Source organism: Sapajus apella, unplaced genomic scaffold (genome assembly GCF_009761245.1).
Source record: "Sapajus apella isolate SASKATOON/1434 unplaced genomic scaffold, GSC_monkey_1.0 scaffold6, whole genome shotgun sequence".
Classification (NCBI taxonomy): domain Eukaryota; kingdom Metazoa; phylum Chordata; class Mammalia; order Primates; family Cebidae; genus Sapajus; species Sapajus apella.
Window position 1 is genome coordinate 3,867,804 of NW_022436946.1, and position 16,170 is coordinate 3,883,973.

A 16,170-nucleotide genomic window follows, 5' to 3' on the forward strand; every position below is an offset into this window, starting at 1 on the left:
ATATAATGAAATCAATAAATTAAAATATTTAAAAGGGGCTCTAGACAAATTAGTAGATAAAATACCAAATAGTCAATTGTCAGCTCCTTTAGCTGGCATCCTGCAAACAAATTATCAAATTCAAAGATGAATTTTGTCAAGGCTTTTGTAACCTTCTGAATGCTACCTTCTTTTCATTTCATTCTTTCACTAAGCAACATTACCTGACTCTCTAAATGAGCTACTCTGTCTTCAGGGTTTTCACTGGAAAATCTGTAACTTTTTAAACTTTCTAGAACATAAGTCAGAACTATAGAATTTGAATAAAAATCCTGGTGCGAAGCCAAATTAGGACCTATAGTTAATGATTTTCCTAAACTTTATGAGTACAGAACATAATGTTTGCTATAGAATTTGGAAATTTTATTAGCTATTTATTGTTCATACCACAAGTATGTATAAATTAATTCAATTAATTGTTAGCCTTTTATGGAGAAAAGTGTTTAAATGCGAGAGTAGAAAAGAGAAGATTAAAATAACCCAGTGGTGTAACATTTAAAAAATAAAAATAGAAAAAGCATTACATAAGGCACTTTCAGAAGCTTTTCTTTCAATAAATATTCAAAGTTGTAAACTAAATAAAGACGAAGAATAAACTTTAGGAAACCTTCAAATAGTTCTGAAATAGGCTCAACAACTGACATAAAAAGGACCATATTCTCTCCCTCTGTAAATAGCCTTAAACCTCCTGAATTAGTTGAATCAAATGGGGAAAAACCAGTTAAAACGTAAAATTACCAGTTTAGAAAATATCCAAGATATGGCTTGACATTTCCAGATAAACTTAAAAAGTAAATAACCAAAATCAACATAATTACAGACCTTTCAGTAAACCAACTAAAGGGTCTCTGTTGTCTATGGTTTGGGAGCTTGTGGATAAGAAAACCTGTAGATGTCTCAAGCAGAAGTGTCATCTGAAGAACATTTGTGAAAACTCAGTACAGCTCATGAAAAATGAGACAACTTATTCTGGAAGGACAAGTCGGCCAATTAAACAGCAATGGGAAGACATTTTCAGGATAGCAGAAGATGTGTCGAGCTCATGCTTCATTTGTAATTGAATTAATTTGGAAAAAATGTATGGGACATTGATAAAATTGCAAAAGAAACCTTTGAGGTTTCTGTCTACAATCCAGATGGATTATATACAGTCATTCCTGTCTATTATTTGTGACTAGGTACTAGTTCAAATAGTGTGCTTATTTTATGACTCTGTGTAAGCATTCCACCATTAAAAAGCCACAATCCTCACAATGGCTAAAATACAACTAGATTTTTATTTCTTAGCTGAAACATTCCAGTTTATAAAGCCAGTGATATGAGGACATTTTCACTGGAATATTTGTTCATGACCTCATCATTCCCAACACCCTAGAAAAATAAAAGGGAACCTTAATATACTGATTATCCGTGATTTTAAACTGAAATTCTGCAAAAGTCTCCGGAAGTAGAAAGGGAATGGAAGTTAACTGCTAACCCAAGGACCTCTGAACATGATAATAACCATACCATGATCTTCTGTGCAAGATCATCATTATAAAATTCTTGTATATATCATACTCTCCTTTGTATATTCTTGTTTATTCATATTTCTTCCCTTACTGATTTAAAGCTATAAAAATCTGAGGTTGTCTTTACTATTTCTCTTACTACTAATAGGAATTTATCTGAGACTAGATATTATTAGAGACAATCAACATACTAACTCAATAATTTAGTTATATCAAGCTATTGATAATGCAACACATTTACTTTTCTGAGTAATGCCACTGATTTTTCGTATTCTGTTCCTGTGGGATTCCTCTTTTCACAACTGCCGCTACCATGGTAACACCAGAACACATCGGCATGGACTATGCCCTTGCTTTGTGCTTGACATGGCACCAAGCAAGTGGTAAATGAGATTTCATTTTCCATTCATATATGAGGCCAAAAGAAATGCAGAACCAATAGGGATCATTAAAACATAAGTATACATTAGAATGAGAAATCTATATTCTGAAAGGTCCTCAGATAAGATTTACAAAATCGCCTGAATATATGACCCCATCATAGCTGCATGCCTGTTATCAGCTAACACCACGGTCTGAGCAGTTGCTAGCCCAACTCATTTGAATGTTAAAGTGACTTTTATGCATATGAGAAATCTTTAGAAATGTGACTGTATTAATATTCATCTATTTTTAACCAAGGAGAATTTTAAAAACACTTTACCAAGTTAAAGATCCCTAATCAACAGAAATGATCATTTGGCAGTGGACAGACAATATACAATAATTCCACAATAGAGCATCTCTAGAGAATAAAAGATATGACTTTGAGTTCCAGTATTACATCATATCAGGTCTTTTTATGAAGTTTTTTTTATCATAATGTTTTAAAATAGAATAGAAGTTCTTTTTAATGTGTGAGATAAGCCCTAATTACAGTGAAATGGAGCAGTGAGAAAAGTTTGAGAAAGCCCAAAAAATGTAGACAGGAGAAAAGTTTTTGTACCTCAAAGCCAAGACTTCTGACTTCTAAGATTAACCTGATAAAGAGGTCACTTTTGTCTTTGAGCTTCTTCCTAGTCAGTTGTGATCTCAGTCAAACAGATGAGAGGAGTGACTCTCAGTCAACCCCAGCTCTTGAACACAATGGCCATCTAAGGGGACCTACTTATACAAGAAAAAGAGGCCTGGCAGGAGGCACACACTATGAAGGAGGATAAAAATTTGAAGAGAAATAATGTAAAGTGGATGGAAGGCATGAGTCCCAAATGAGGTTGAAAAAGCTTTTCCAAGCCAGTCCACTGCATGCAACCGTGGCAGAGTGAGAGAGCATTCATTAGATCCAGTGACAAACAATCGTGAATTCTCACTGTGGTCTTTCTATTAACCAACTGCATTGACCTCGATGACCTTGCGTGAGTCCCTTCTTCCTAATTCCCTCAATTTGACAAACACACATTAAGTAGCTATTATGTTCAAGGCATCAGGCTATGCAACAGAAAGTGGTGTTTCTCAATGGGTGGGACAGGGATTAATTGCATCAGGATCTGCTGAGTTCCACTCCAGAATGAGCAAAGGTGAATCTCTGGAAGTGGGCAATCCCTGGGTAATTTTTAGGCATGAAATTTAGCTGCCAAATAAAAAGATGAGTGAGATGCAGTTCTTACCTTCAAAAACATTCTGATCTACTTTTCTTCTCTTTAAAAAGGACCTTTATACTAGGTGACATGAAAGCTTTCTGCTGCTGTTTAATTTTTTTTCTAACAAAATTAACATTTTACAAGGTATTGTCACTTAGTAAGTATAATTTTAGTTACCTGACCTAGTTCTACTTACCTAGTCATTTCTGATATACTTTGAATAAACTGCATGATTTCTTACTTGGAAACAAGTAAAAAAGTAACCAACCATCAAGAATATTACATTTTCGGATGATTTTCAACAGCACCCAAAAAGGCATGGAGTCAAGGGTCAATGAAGTAGGTTCTGAATCTCACTATTTTCCTGACTTTGGCCATACAACTTCACCTCTCTAGGCCTCAGCTCCCTCTTTCTAAGGCAAGAGGCTAGATTACTCAGATGACAAAGTGTCTATGTACTCAGATTTTTTTTTTTTTAAAAAAGCCTTTATGGCTCCTAAAATTTATGCAAAGTTTTATGAATCATTTCTCCTCTGTAAGCTCATAACAAGGTCTGTGAAAAACAAAATTCATTTATATGAACATCACTCTTAGGAAACTTACAAACTCATCTAATCAATCCCTCTGAGTTCCATTGGTTTTACCAGTGAATCATATGTTGCATTCATTTATTCCTTTCCATTCCCACTGTAGCTGTTCTAGTCCACGTGTTTTCAAATAACTCACTTGCATCCATACAGCAGCTTCCTGTACCACCACATGAAGCATACGTCAGAAATACAGATATCATGATGTCATTCACACTTTAAAATTCTTTAGTGGTCCTCCTGTGCTTAAAGCCAAAGTCCGAATGTGTATAAGAAGGTCATACAGAAGCACTTGGCCATCCTGTCAAGTGTCCTTGTCTATTCTCATTTCTGACTACTATTCTACTGGGCCATTATGTCTACCCACCAACCCCATATACTTGTTCTATGGTTTTCTGTATATGTGTCATAAACTTTCATGTTTCCCATGTTTGACTTTAAGTCTGAAATTCTTTTCTTCTTCCTGTCTGGCTAACAAACTTTATGCACTTTATAGATATCTCTATTATTTCAATCATTCTGTTATGTTTTATTATATTTTTCCATGTTCCTTCCCTGATAGATTTTAAGCAAAATAAAAGCTGGGACAGTATTTCATTTACCTTTCTATCTTTAGGACCCACAGTTATGCCTCATCCATGGGAGATATTGAAGGGATGATAGCAAATATAAATTCAGGTGGCCAGAAATACCTTCAAATACAATTTAAAGAAAAACAGAAAACAACTCTATAATATAATACCATGTTCTACCACACAGCAATTCATTGTTATATAGATTTACATGAACTTTCTTTTCAATGTAGATTATAGACAACTTATAAGAGATTTATGCATTCCTTGACATGAACACTTAAAAGTGTGCATTGTAAATTAACATTGAGAAGATATGAGCTAATCATTCTCATTTGAGCAATGGACACATCAGAAAGACAAATGGTCAGGGACAAGGTTTCCAAGTGAGGCAGTTCCTACCTGTTAGATCTGCATTGGGCCACCATCCCAAGTCACAAGCTTTGCAGGTGAACTCATCTTGCACATACTCATTCTCTTTGCAGGCCGTGCAAATCCAACAGCAGCTCACTTCTCCTTTCCGTATAACCTATAACACAGATATTTCATGAATTTTAAAGACAGTTTTCTCAGAAAAACTTCTATTTCAGATGAGGACTTGTTTTCAGACTATGAATAAAGAAGAAAAGACTAACTTTGAAAAAAATCTTATATGCTGAGGAATCTTAAGAATATGAATTTGCATATACTTGATTATCTTAGAGTTCAGATGGAAATGTCAATTCATTCCATGATGGGTTTGTAGGCTTTTCAATACTAATTTATTTTATAGAGTTATTTGACTACATTTTTTGCAGAGTTAAAAATGAAACAGTTTAATTTAATCTTTGTTTATATTAACATTTATTACTTTTTAAAAAGTAAAAAAATATACATTTTTCTTCCCTGAGAAAGCAAGTAATGTTTTACCACAAAATGTCTCTGATAAAACCTTATTAATTCATAAAAGCTAAGTAATTATACAATATTTTATAATTATGAAAGACTGAATTATAGAAAATTTTACTCAAGAGCAAGTATATATGTACATAAAAACAGAATGATAGCTAAGAATTCAGAATCAAGTATTGCCCTGCCTGACTTTTTCTAGTGAATTCAAAAGATCATATCAAGTATTGGTAGCAAAATTACTAGTTCAAAATTATGGGAGAACCACTTGTTATTTGAGCAGTTTAAACTTTCCCCCATTTTCAATTTGTTTGGTGAACACTTTACACTCCATAGTACAAAAATAAACATAAAAACACATTGCATTTAAAGTGAGTGTCTTGTAGAGAGCATATAATTTGGTCTTGTCTTTATCTCTAGTCTGGCAACTTCTGCCTTCTATTGTTTAGTACATTTACATTTATTATAATAATCAGTATAGTTAGATATAAATCAATCATCTCTTATTTTGCTTTTGTCTGTCCCATCTGTTCTTTGTTTTCTGCCTTCTTTTTAGCATTTCATTTTATCCCCACAGGGGCTTATTAGTTAGACCTCATTATTATGTTTTAGTGGTTGCTCTAAAGTTGACAATATACATCACTAATTTATCACAGTCTACATTCGGATAAGATTATACTACTTTATGTATAATGCAAGAACCCTACAGTAATATTCTTCCATTTTCCCCTCCCATCCTTTAGGTAACAGCTTTATACATTCTACTTCCACATATTTATTTTATAGCCCCTTCTCAAATGAATTATTATTTTTGCTTTAAACAGTCAATTATCTCTGAAATATTTTATAAGAAAGACATTATATTTTATATTTCCTCATATATTTACATTTCTGGTTTTTAAAATTACTTTGTATAGGTCCGCATTTTGGTCTGGTATAATTTTCTTTTTACTGAAGACCTTTCTTTAACATTTACAGCAGTGCCTGTCTGAGAATATGACCTCACTCAGCTTTTATTTGTTTGAAAAAGCATTAATTTTGCCTTAGTATTTCAAAAATAACATTTTCACTTGCTATGGAAGTTTAAGTTGACAGTGTATTTATTTTTTGTTTCAGCATGTTATGCCATTTCATTGTCCTAGGGAATAGAATTCTAGGTAAAAGATTACTTTTTTTGCTTTCAGTGCCTTAAAGATGTTATTTCTTTCTTGTCTCACCTATAGTTTCTGATAAGAAGGCTGCCATAACTGTTATTTTATTACTCTGCATGTATCAGCCCTTTCTTATTTTGGATAATATTAATTTTTTTATCACTGGTTTTTAGCAACTTTACAATGGCTTCTTAGTGTTTATCTTGCTTAGGATTTGTTGAGCTTTATGGATTTGGGTTTACATTTTCATTACATTTAAAATTTTACAGCCATTATTTCTTCAGGTTTTCTTTTGACCTGCTTCAATCTCCCATCCTTCTGGAGCTTCAGTTGCACTTATAGTCTACCCCTCAGTATTACTCTGCAAGTAACTGAGAGGCTGCTCATTCCTTTTAGTTTTTAAGTTTTTCTCTTTGTGCCTCATTTGCCTGTTTCCCATTGCTATGTTTTTGAGTTCACTGACCTTTAGTTCTTCAACAACAAATGTGTTGTTAATCCAATCCATTAAAATTTTTTTCTTAGATATGCTATTTTTCGTCTCTATAACTTCCATTTTGTTATTTTTATATTTTCATTTTTATTCTTTTTATATTTATGTCTGCTTTAAAATATTTTAGCATGTATTTATCCTTGTGTTTTAATGCCCTTGACTGCTAATTTCAACATCAATGTAATTGCTGGAACTGTTTCTATTGCTCAGTTTTCTTCCTGGTAATGTAACACATTTTGCCACTTTTCTACAAATTTTTGGCCAGATGCATGACATTGTGTTGTGGATTTATTTTTCTTCCTTTTTTTTAAAGGAATGTTGGACTTTGAGCAGGCAGTTAAGCAACGTACAGCTCAGTTTGCTCCCTTTGAGCTTTGATTTTAAACGTTTAGATCAAGTCTAGAGTAGTTGCTATTCTAGGAATAGTTTAGCCTCATTATTAAGATATGACAATCCAAGAGCTTTTACTTAATTCCTTATGTATTCAACAAGATATGTCTACTCTGGCTGGTGGAAGCTGGAAAAATTCCTGGCTCTATGTCAGCTCTGGAAATCCAGCTCCCTAGTAAGTATTCCTTAACTGAACTCAAAATACCAGCCTGCTGACATGTAGATTAGTATTCAATCAAATACTCAAGGGAATGCCTACGCTAATTTTTTTGACTCCTTTTTTGCATAGATCCATCTTCTTCCATACTTTGCACTGCAAATTCTTGCTGATTTGGCCCTCCAAAACTCTAAGTCTGTCTTCTTAAACTAGCAAGATGGCCAACCTATATTTGTTTTCTCTCTCAAATGAACAACAATCAGGAAACTGTTTCTGTCTTTCTGACTCGAGGCAGAAAGCTGAGTGATTTTAGGTTCACTGTGTTTGTTTCCTCTCACTTCTGTGAACTGAAGGTCATGTACTATTTTCCAATGTCTGAACACAGTTGTTTCATATATTTCATCAAGATTTCTAGTTGCTTATGGCAGAAGGCTAAGTCTGGACTCTGTTTATCCATCATTTCTAGGAGCAGAAGTTTCTCTCTAACACATTAAAAATGTTCAAATAGTCCCATCTGTAAAATCAGAAATTAAATGCTAATTATTGCCATACTTTAAAATAATAGAAATTCTAGGCTTCATAAAAATAAAATAACCTTCCTGCAGATCAGGTTGGCATTTATACCACTGTTTTAAAATTACATAAAAAGATTAAATGACAGAATATTTTCAACAAGTATAGAAGGTTTTCTTTTTCTACTTTTTCTTTCAAATAACTTTTGAAAGTAGATTCAAATTAAGTCATTTTTGGAAAAACTCACACCTATCCTTAAAATAGGCATGCCTCAAAATAGGCAAGAGAAATTTAAATTATAAAAGATTTCTAAATGATATGAGAAAAACTGAATTAATAAATAAATGCTATGGTCTTATTTTAATTAGGTTAAGCAGTACAGTAAGAGCCATCACAAATTACTGTATGCCACCTCAACCAGCTTTCTCTCCCTGTAAAATTAGTACTGCTAATTAGACAAATCCAAAAGATGACAATGCCAAACAAATTTACTTATGGAGGATGACTGGTGAAAGCAGATTCTGCAAATAACCAGTACATGGAAGGTGTTGAACATTAGCTTTTGACTGACTGAATAAATTAATGGTTATGTTATTAGCTTATATCTTTAATACAGAATGAAAAATAGGGATGCTTAAATTGAGTTACTTTTTATCCCCCACCTTTACGTACCAAGTGCACCAAGCATGTGTACTTTTGCCATGTAATACCTGTAAGATGAAATTTATAATTTCTATCTTCACAGCCACCCCCTAGACTCAGACTTTATTACTCTACACTGAAATTATGTTCCCTGCCAGTATGATTCATTGTATATATATATCTAGGGAATTATATACCATGCCTCTAATTTCTTCTCACTTCAGAGTAAGATGCACATAGCTGCCAAAATTATCCAAATAGCCCGTGACTCCTCAGAGGAAAGGACTATGCCATTCTTCCAGTGTTTTCACAGCATACTCATTGAGGCACAGAAATATACCAATCACACACAGCCAATGAGTGAATGTTGAATTGAATATTTTTCAAAAACATAATTTTGTTCAAAGAACTCAAAGAACTTTAGTGCCTTCTATTCTAATACATTGGAAATATAAGTTCTTCCATTAGGCATTCACTTGGCCCCTAGTTTTTGTTTCTGTGCCTAACTTTGTCTATTATTAATTTCTTACATATGTCTGTGAAAAAAGGAAGGGCAGCCTCTGTACTTAAATGCATATTACCTTCTGTTTAGAATATCATCTTTCCTACATCAGGCCCTCTATGTTACTGCTTTCAAGATCAAACACAAAAGTCACATGCTTCAGTGAGTATTTTAAAGAAGTGAGTCTTTCAAAACATTTTATTTGGAACTCTTCATCAATAAAAATATTGTTGATATTTTATTACCACAAGTTAGCTTTTGTCCTCTAATTGTTTTACAAATATGTGGTAGATATGTTTCATTCAGGTAAGTTGTTTTTTAAAAATGTATTAGGTTATTATCTCTTATTTATTGTTTCCCCAAAGTCACAAATTTAAAATTATTTTTATATTTGTCATAGTAACTGATATTTCTTTTGTATGATGTATGCATTCAATAAGTGAATAAAATATTGTTTAATTTTTGTCACACTAAAATGCTTTTTATGACAACTCTGAGTCATAGAAAAGTTTTAACATTTCACTGAAACCTGCCTTGAAGGACTAAAGCTTTCTAAGACATAGGACCTGTTTTGATTCTTTTGACATGCTGTATATATAGTTCTATGCTTGTTAGTGAGACTAGGTAATCTGCTGCTACACACAATGCTATGATTCAGTTTATATACACTGTGGGTATCTTCAAACATTTATACCATAGGAAATTAAATGTCCGCTTTGTGACTATGTTTCTGAAGTAACATGAAATGGATTTGTTTAAATTAAAATTTTATTTAGAGAATAAATGAAAGAAAGCAAACAGCATCAGGAGAACATAATGGTGGTAAAGTCACTGTCAAAAGGTAAAAGAGAAAATTTTCTTTGGAAGAGAAACATCTGAAAGACTAAAAAGAATAAAGGAACTAGGTTTACTCTAGTAGGAGAGATTAAACTGCTTCTGGCAGACAAGGCGGAGCAAGATGGCAGAATAGAGAATTCCAACAATTATCTGCCTTCCCCACCAGGGACACCAACAAATATCTACACAGAATCAAAAATCAAGCAAGTACTCAGTATCTGGTTTTAACTTCAAATTGATGAAGGAGGCACTGAAGAGTTAGAAAAAACAGTCTTGAATTGCTGACATCACCCCTTCTCCACCCTCTAGATGCCGCCGCATGGTGCTGAGAGCATCCTTAGGTGCTGAGGGTGGGAAAACACAGTAATTGTGAATCACTTAACTCAGTGCTGTCCTGTTAGAACAGAAGGGAAAACCAAATTAAATTCAGCTGATGCTCGCCCACAGCAGGAGCATTTAAACCAGCCCTAGCCAGAAGAGACTCGCTGATTTCATGAGTTAGAATTTGAGTGCTTGCCAACCTTTCCACTGAGGGCTATGGGATTCTGTGTCTCCAAGTAAACTTGAAACACATTCTAGATCATAAGGCCTTGAACTCTTAGGTGAGTCCTAGGGGTGAGCTAGTCCCAGAGACACTGGACTCATGGGGGCAGACAACACACTGAGACACCCGCTGGGGAAGCTAAGGGAGGGCTGGCATCACCCCTTCCCTAACCCCAGGTTGTACAGCTTGTAGCTCCAAAAAAGACCCCTTCGTCCCACTTGAGAAAAGGAAAGGAAAGAGTGGGAAGGACTTTGTCTTGCACCTAGGATACCACCTCAGCCATAGCAGGATAAGGCACCCTTCAGAGTTGTGAAGCCCCTGTTCCAGGCCTAGCTCCCAGAGTACATTTCTAGACACATCCTGGGCCAGAAGAAAACCTGAGCCAGAAGGAGAGGACTCAGACCTGGCAGCATGTATCACTTGCTAACTGATGCCCTTGGGCCCTGTATACAAACAGCTAAGCACAGGTACTATGTTGAGGGCCTTGAGTGAGCCTTTGAGACTGGCTTCAGGTAAGACTCAACAGATTACCAGCTGTGGTGGATATGGGACAAAACTCCTGCTTGGGAGAAGCAGAGAGGAAAGTAAATGGGGCTTTATATTAAGTACCAGCATGGCCACAAGGGGGTAGAGTACCAAATGGGCTCCTGGGGTCCCTGATTACATGACTTAACTCTTGAACTACATTTCTGGATTTGCCTTGAGCCACAGGGGAGTCCACTGCCCTGAAGGGTGTGTGCCAGGCTGGGGAGCATTCACCACAAGCTGATTTCAGGGACCTTAGGCCTTCAGAGGTAATCAGGAGAACATAAGAACACCTTATGGCCTGGAGTGGCAGTTCCTATGGGGTGAGTCTCCTCTACCTTTGGAAAGGAGGGAAAGAGTGTGAAGGACTGCATCTTGTGGTTTGAGTGCCAGCTCAGCTGTAGTATGATAGAAAACCAGGTAGACTTCTAAGGTTTTTGAGTCTAGTCCTTGACTCTCAGATGGAACTTCTAGATTCACCCAGGGCATGGAAGAACTTGCTGTCCTGAAAGAAAGTACACAGACCTGGCTTGCTTAGCCACTTGCTGATTGTAGTGCCCAGGGCCTTGAGCAGACTTAGGTAGCAGGGAGTGGTTACAGCATGCCTTGAGAAAGACCCAGTGCTGTGCTTATTTGAGGCTTGACCTAGCAAAGTCAGAGTCGTAGTGGCCACACGGGTACTTGTGTCATTCAACTCACAGTTTTTGGTGGCTCAGAACAGAAATAGAGAGAGAGAGAGAGAGTGTGTGTGTGTGTAAGGGAAGAGAACAAGAGTCTCTGATAATGCAGAGAACTCTCCTGGATCTTGTCCTAGACCATTAAGGTGGTACCTCTACGAGTCTGCAAGAACCACAGTGTTCCTGGGCTTGGGGAGCCTCTTAAAGCAGATACAGCTTGGATCACAACACTCAAGTTCTTTCAAATATTTGGAAAGCCTTCCCAAGAAGGATGGTTACACATAATCCTAGACAGTAAAGGCTACATTAAATACCTAAATCCTCAGTGCCCATGCACCAAAGAACATGTGCTAGCATCAACACCATCCAGGAAAATGTGTCCTCACCAAATGAACTAAATAAGGCACCGAGAACCAATCTTGGAGAAACAGAGATCTGTGACCTTTCACACAGAGACTTCAAAACAGCTATATTGAGGAAACTCAAAGAAATTCAAGATAACACAGAGAAGGAATTCAGAATTCTATTGGATAAATTTAACAAAGAGATGGAAATAATTAAAAAGAAACAAGCAGAAATTCTGGAGCTGAAAAATGCAATCAGCATACTGAATAATGCATATTGGAGTCCTTTGGCGCAGAATGAATCAAGCAGAGAAAATAATTAGTGAGCTTAAAGATAGGAGACTTGAAAATACCTATCAGAGGATACAAAAGAAAAAAGAATAAAAAACAATAAAGCACATCTACGGTATCTATAAAATAGCCTCAATAGGGCAAATCTAAGGATTATAGGCCTTAAAGACGTGGTAGAGAAAAAGATAGAGGTAGAAAGTATATTAAAAAGGTAGTATCAGAGAACTTCCCAAATGTAGCATAAGATACCAATATCCAAGTACAAGATGGGTATTGTATGAGTCTGTTCTCATGCTGCCAATAAAGACATAGCTGAGACTGGATAATTTGTAAAGGAAAAAGGTTTGACTCACCGTTTCACATGGCTGGAGAGGCCTCACAATCATAGCAGAATGCAAAGGAGTAAAAAAGTCATGTCTTGTATAGTGGAAGGCAAGCAAGAGAGAGAACGTGAAGGGAAACTCACCTTAATAAAACTATTCTCTTATTAACTATCATGAGAACAGCACAGGACAGAGTGGTCCTCATGATTCAATTACCTCCACTGGGCCCCTCCCATGACACACGGGAATTATGGGAGGTATAATTTGAAATTTAAGTGGGGACACAGACATATTATTCTGCCCCAGCCCCTCCCAGATCTCATGTCTTCACATTTCAAAACCTATTATGCCTTCTCGACAGTTCCACAAAGTCCTAACTCATTTCAGAATTAACTCAAAAGTAAACAGTCCAAAGTCTCACCTGAAATAAGGCAAATCTCTTCCATCTATGAGCTTGGAAAATCAAAAGCAAATTAATTACTTCCTATATACAATGAGGGTACAGGAATTGAGTAAACATATCCATTCCAATTGGGAGAAATTGGCCAAAACGAAAGGGCTACAGGCCTTATGTAAGTCCAAAATCCAATATGGCAGTCATTAAACTTTAAAGTTCCAAAATGATCTCCTCTTACTCCATGTCTCACATCCAGGTCATGCTGATGCAAGAGGTGGGTTCCCGTGGTCTTGGGTAACTCCACCCCTGTGGCTTTATTGGATAAAGCTCCCCTCCTGGCTGCTTTCATAGACTGCTGTTGAATGTCTGAAGCTTTTCCAGGCACACAGTGCAAGTGTCAGTGGAATGAATCTACCATTCTGGGGTTTGGAGGATTCTGGACTTTGTAAGACTTCTTACAGTGGAGTTGTAAGAAGAAGGTGGCCCTTGTCTTACAGCTCCACTAGGCAGTGCCCCAGTGGAAACTCTATATGGGGGTTCACATGTCACATTTTTCTTCTGCACTTCCTTAGCAAAAGTTCTCCATGAGGGCTCCACCAATGCAGCATACCTTTGCCTGAACATCCAGGCATTTCCACATATCCTTTGAAATCTAGGTGGAGGTTCCCACTCATTTCATGACTTCCATGCACCCACAAGCCCAACACTACATGTAAGCCACCAAGGCTTGGGGCTTGCACCCACTGAAGCAACAGCTTGAGCTCTACATTGGCCCCTTTTAGCCACAGCTGGGATTCAGGGCACCAAGTCCCTGGGCTGCACACAGCAGAGAGGCCCTAGAACTAGCCCAGGAAACCATTTTTCCTCCTAGGCTTCTGGACCTGTGATAGAAGAGGCTGCCCTAAAGGTCTCTGACATGCCCTGGAGACATTTTCTTCATTGTCTTGGTCATTAGCATTGGGCTGCATGTTACTTATGAAAATTTCTGCAGCCAGCTTGAATTTCTCCCCAGAAAATGAGTTTTTTTCTTTTTTTTTTTTTTTTTTTTTTTTTGAGACAGAGTTTCACTCTTGTTACCCAGGCTGGAGTGCAATGGCGTGGCCTCCTGGGTTCAGGCAATTCTTCTGCCGCAGCCTCCTGAGTAGCTGGGATTACAGGCATGCGCCACCATGCCCAGCTGATTTTTGTATTTTTAGTAGAGACGGGGTTTCACCATGTTGACCAGGATGGTCTCGATCTCTTGACCTCGTGATCCACCCGCCTCGGCCTCCCAAAGTACTGGGATTACAGGCTTGAGCCACCGCGCCCGGCCAAGTTTTTCTTTTCTACTGCATTATCAGGCTACAAATTTTCCAAACTTTTATCCACTTTCACCTCTTGAATGCTTTGCTGCTTGGAAATTTCTTCTACCAGATCTCCTTAAAGTTCAAAGTTCCACAGGCCTCAAGGGCAGGGGCAGAATGCTGTCAGTCTCTTTGTACAGCAAAAGTGACCTTTACTGCAATTCCTAACAAGTTGCTCATCTCCACCTGAGACCATCTCCACCTGGACTTTATTGTCCATATCACTTTTAGCATTTTGGTCAAAGCCATTCAATAAGTCTCTAGGAAGTTCCAAACTTTCCTACAATTTCCTATCTTCTTCTGAGCCCTCCATACTGTTCCAACCTCTGCCTGTTACCCAGTCCTAAAGTCACTTCCACATTTTCAAGTATCTTTACAGCAGTGCCTGACTCCAATTACCAATTTACTGTATTCGTCTGTTCTTGTGCTGCTAATAAAGACATACCCAAGACTGGGTAATTTATGAAGGAAAAAAGTTTAATAGACTCCCAGTTCAGCATGGCTGGGGAGGCCTCACAGCCATAGTAGAAGGCAAAGGAGGAGTAAAGTCACGTGTTGCATGGTGACAGGCAAGAGAAACAGCATGTGCAGGGGAACTCCCCTTTATAAAACCATCATATCTTGTGAGACTTATTCACTATCATAAGAACAGCACCAGAAAGACTTACCCTCATGATTCAATTACCTCCCACTGGGTCCTTCCCAAGACATGTAGGAATTATGAGAGTTACAATTTGAGATTTGGGTGTGGACACAGCCAAACCATATCAGGTATAGAACTCTGAATAGTTTGAACCCAAAGAAGACTACCTCAAGGCATTTAATAATCATGGTATTAAGTAAAGGATGAAGAAAGAATTCTAAGAGCAACAAGAGAAAAGAAACAACATAAAATGCAGCTCCAGTATGTCTAGTAGCAGATTCCTCCATGGAAACTTTACAGGCCAGAAGATAGTGGGAATATATATTTAAGGTGCTGAAGGAAAAAATTTTAAAACAGTCCACTATAAAAACACATTCACACTTATGTTTATTGCAGTACTGTTACAATAGCAAAGACTTGGAACTAACCCAAATGCCCATCAATGATAGAATGGATCAAGAAATTGTGGCACATATACACCATGGAATACCATGCAGTCATAAAAAAGGATGAGTCCATGTCCTTTGCAGGAACATGAATGAAGCTGGAAACCATCATTCTCAGCAAACCAACACAAGAACAGAAAACCAAACACCACATGTTCTTACTCATTAGTGGAAGTTGAGCAATGAGAACACATGGACACAGGGAGGGGAACATCACACACTGATGCCTGTCAGGGGATGGGGGACTAGGGGAGGGATAGCATTAGGAGAAATACCTAATGTAGATGAAGAGTTGACAGGTGCAGCAAACCAACATGGCACTTGTATACCTATGTAAAAAACCTACATGTCCTGCACATGTACCCCAGAATTTTATATATATATATATATATATATATATATATACACACACACACATATATATTTTTTTAACTTTTACCATAGAATAGTATATGCGATGAAAATATCCTTCACACATGAAGGACACATAAAGGAGAAATAAAGACTCCCAGGCAAAAGTTGAGGGATGAAAGAAGAAAGGGAGGAAAAAAGGAAGGAAGGGAGAGAGGGAGGGAGGGAAAGAGGGAGGGAGGGGAAGGAAGTGAGGGAGGGGGGATGGAGGGAGGGAGGGAAAGGAAGGAAGGAAGGAAGGAAGGAGAAAGAGAGAGAGAGAGAGAAAGGAAGGAAGGATGGAAAGAAAGGAAAGGGAAGGAAGGAAGGAAGGAAGGAAGGAAGGAAG

General features: G+C 37.2%; 1 protein-coding gene across 5 annotated transcripts in view; it reads right to left on the bottom strand.

Moving 5' to 3' along the window:
• The window catches only part of GRM1 (glutamate metabotropic receptor 1), a 424,684-nt gene that overhangs the window by 41,654 nt on the left and 366,860 nt on the right, over positions 1-16,170 (bottom strand). For all 5 annotated transcript variants that reach the window (XM_032274520.1, XM_032274525.1, XM_032274524.1 and 2 more), the window contains exon 7: positions 4,731-4,857. In XM_032274520.1, the coding sequence (XP_032130411.1) occupies positions 4,731-4,857 (127 nt within the window). The remainder of the gene's footprint in view (positions 1-4,730; positions 4,858-16,170) is intronic.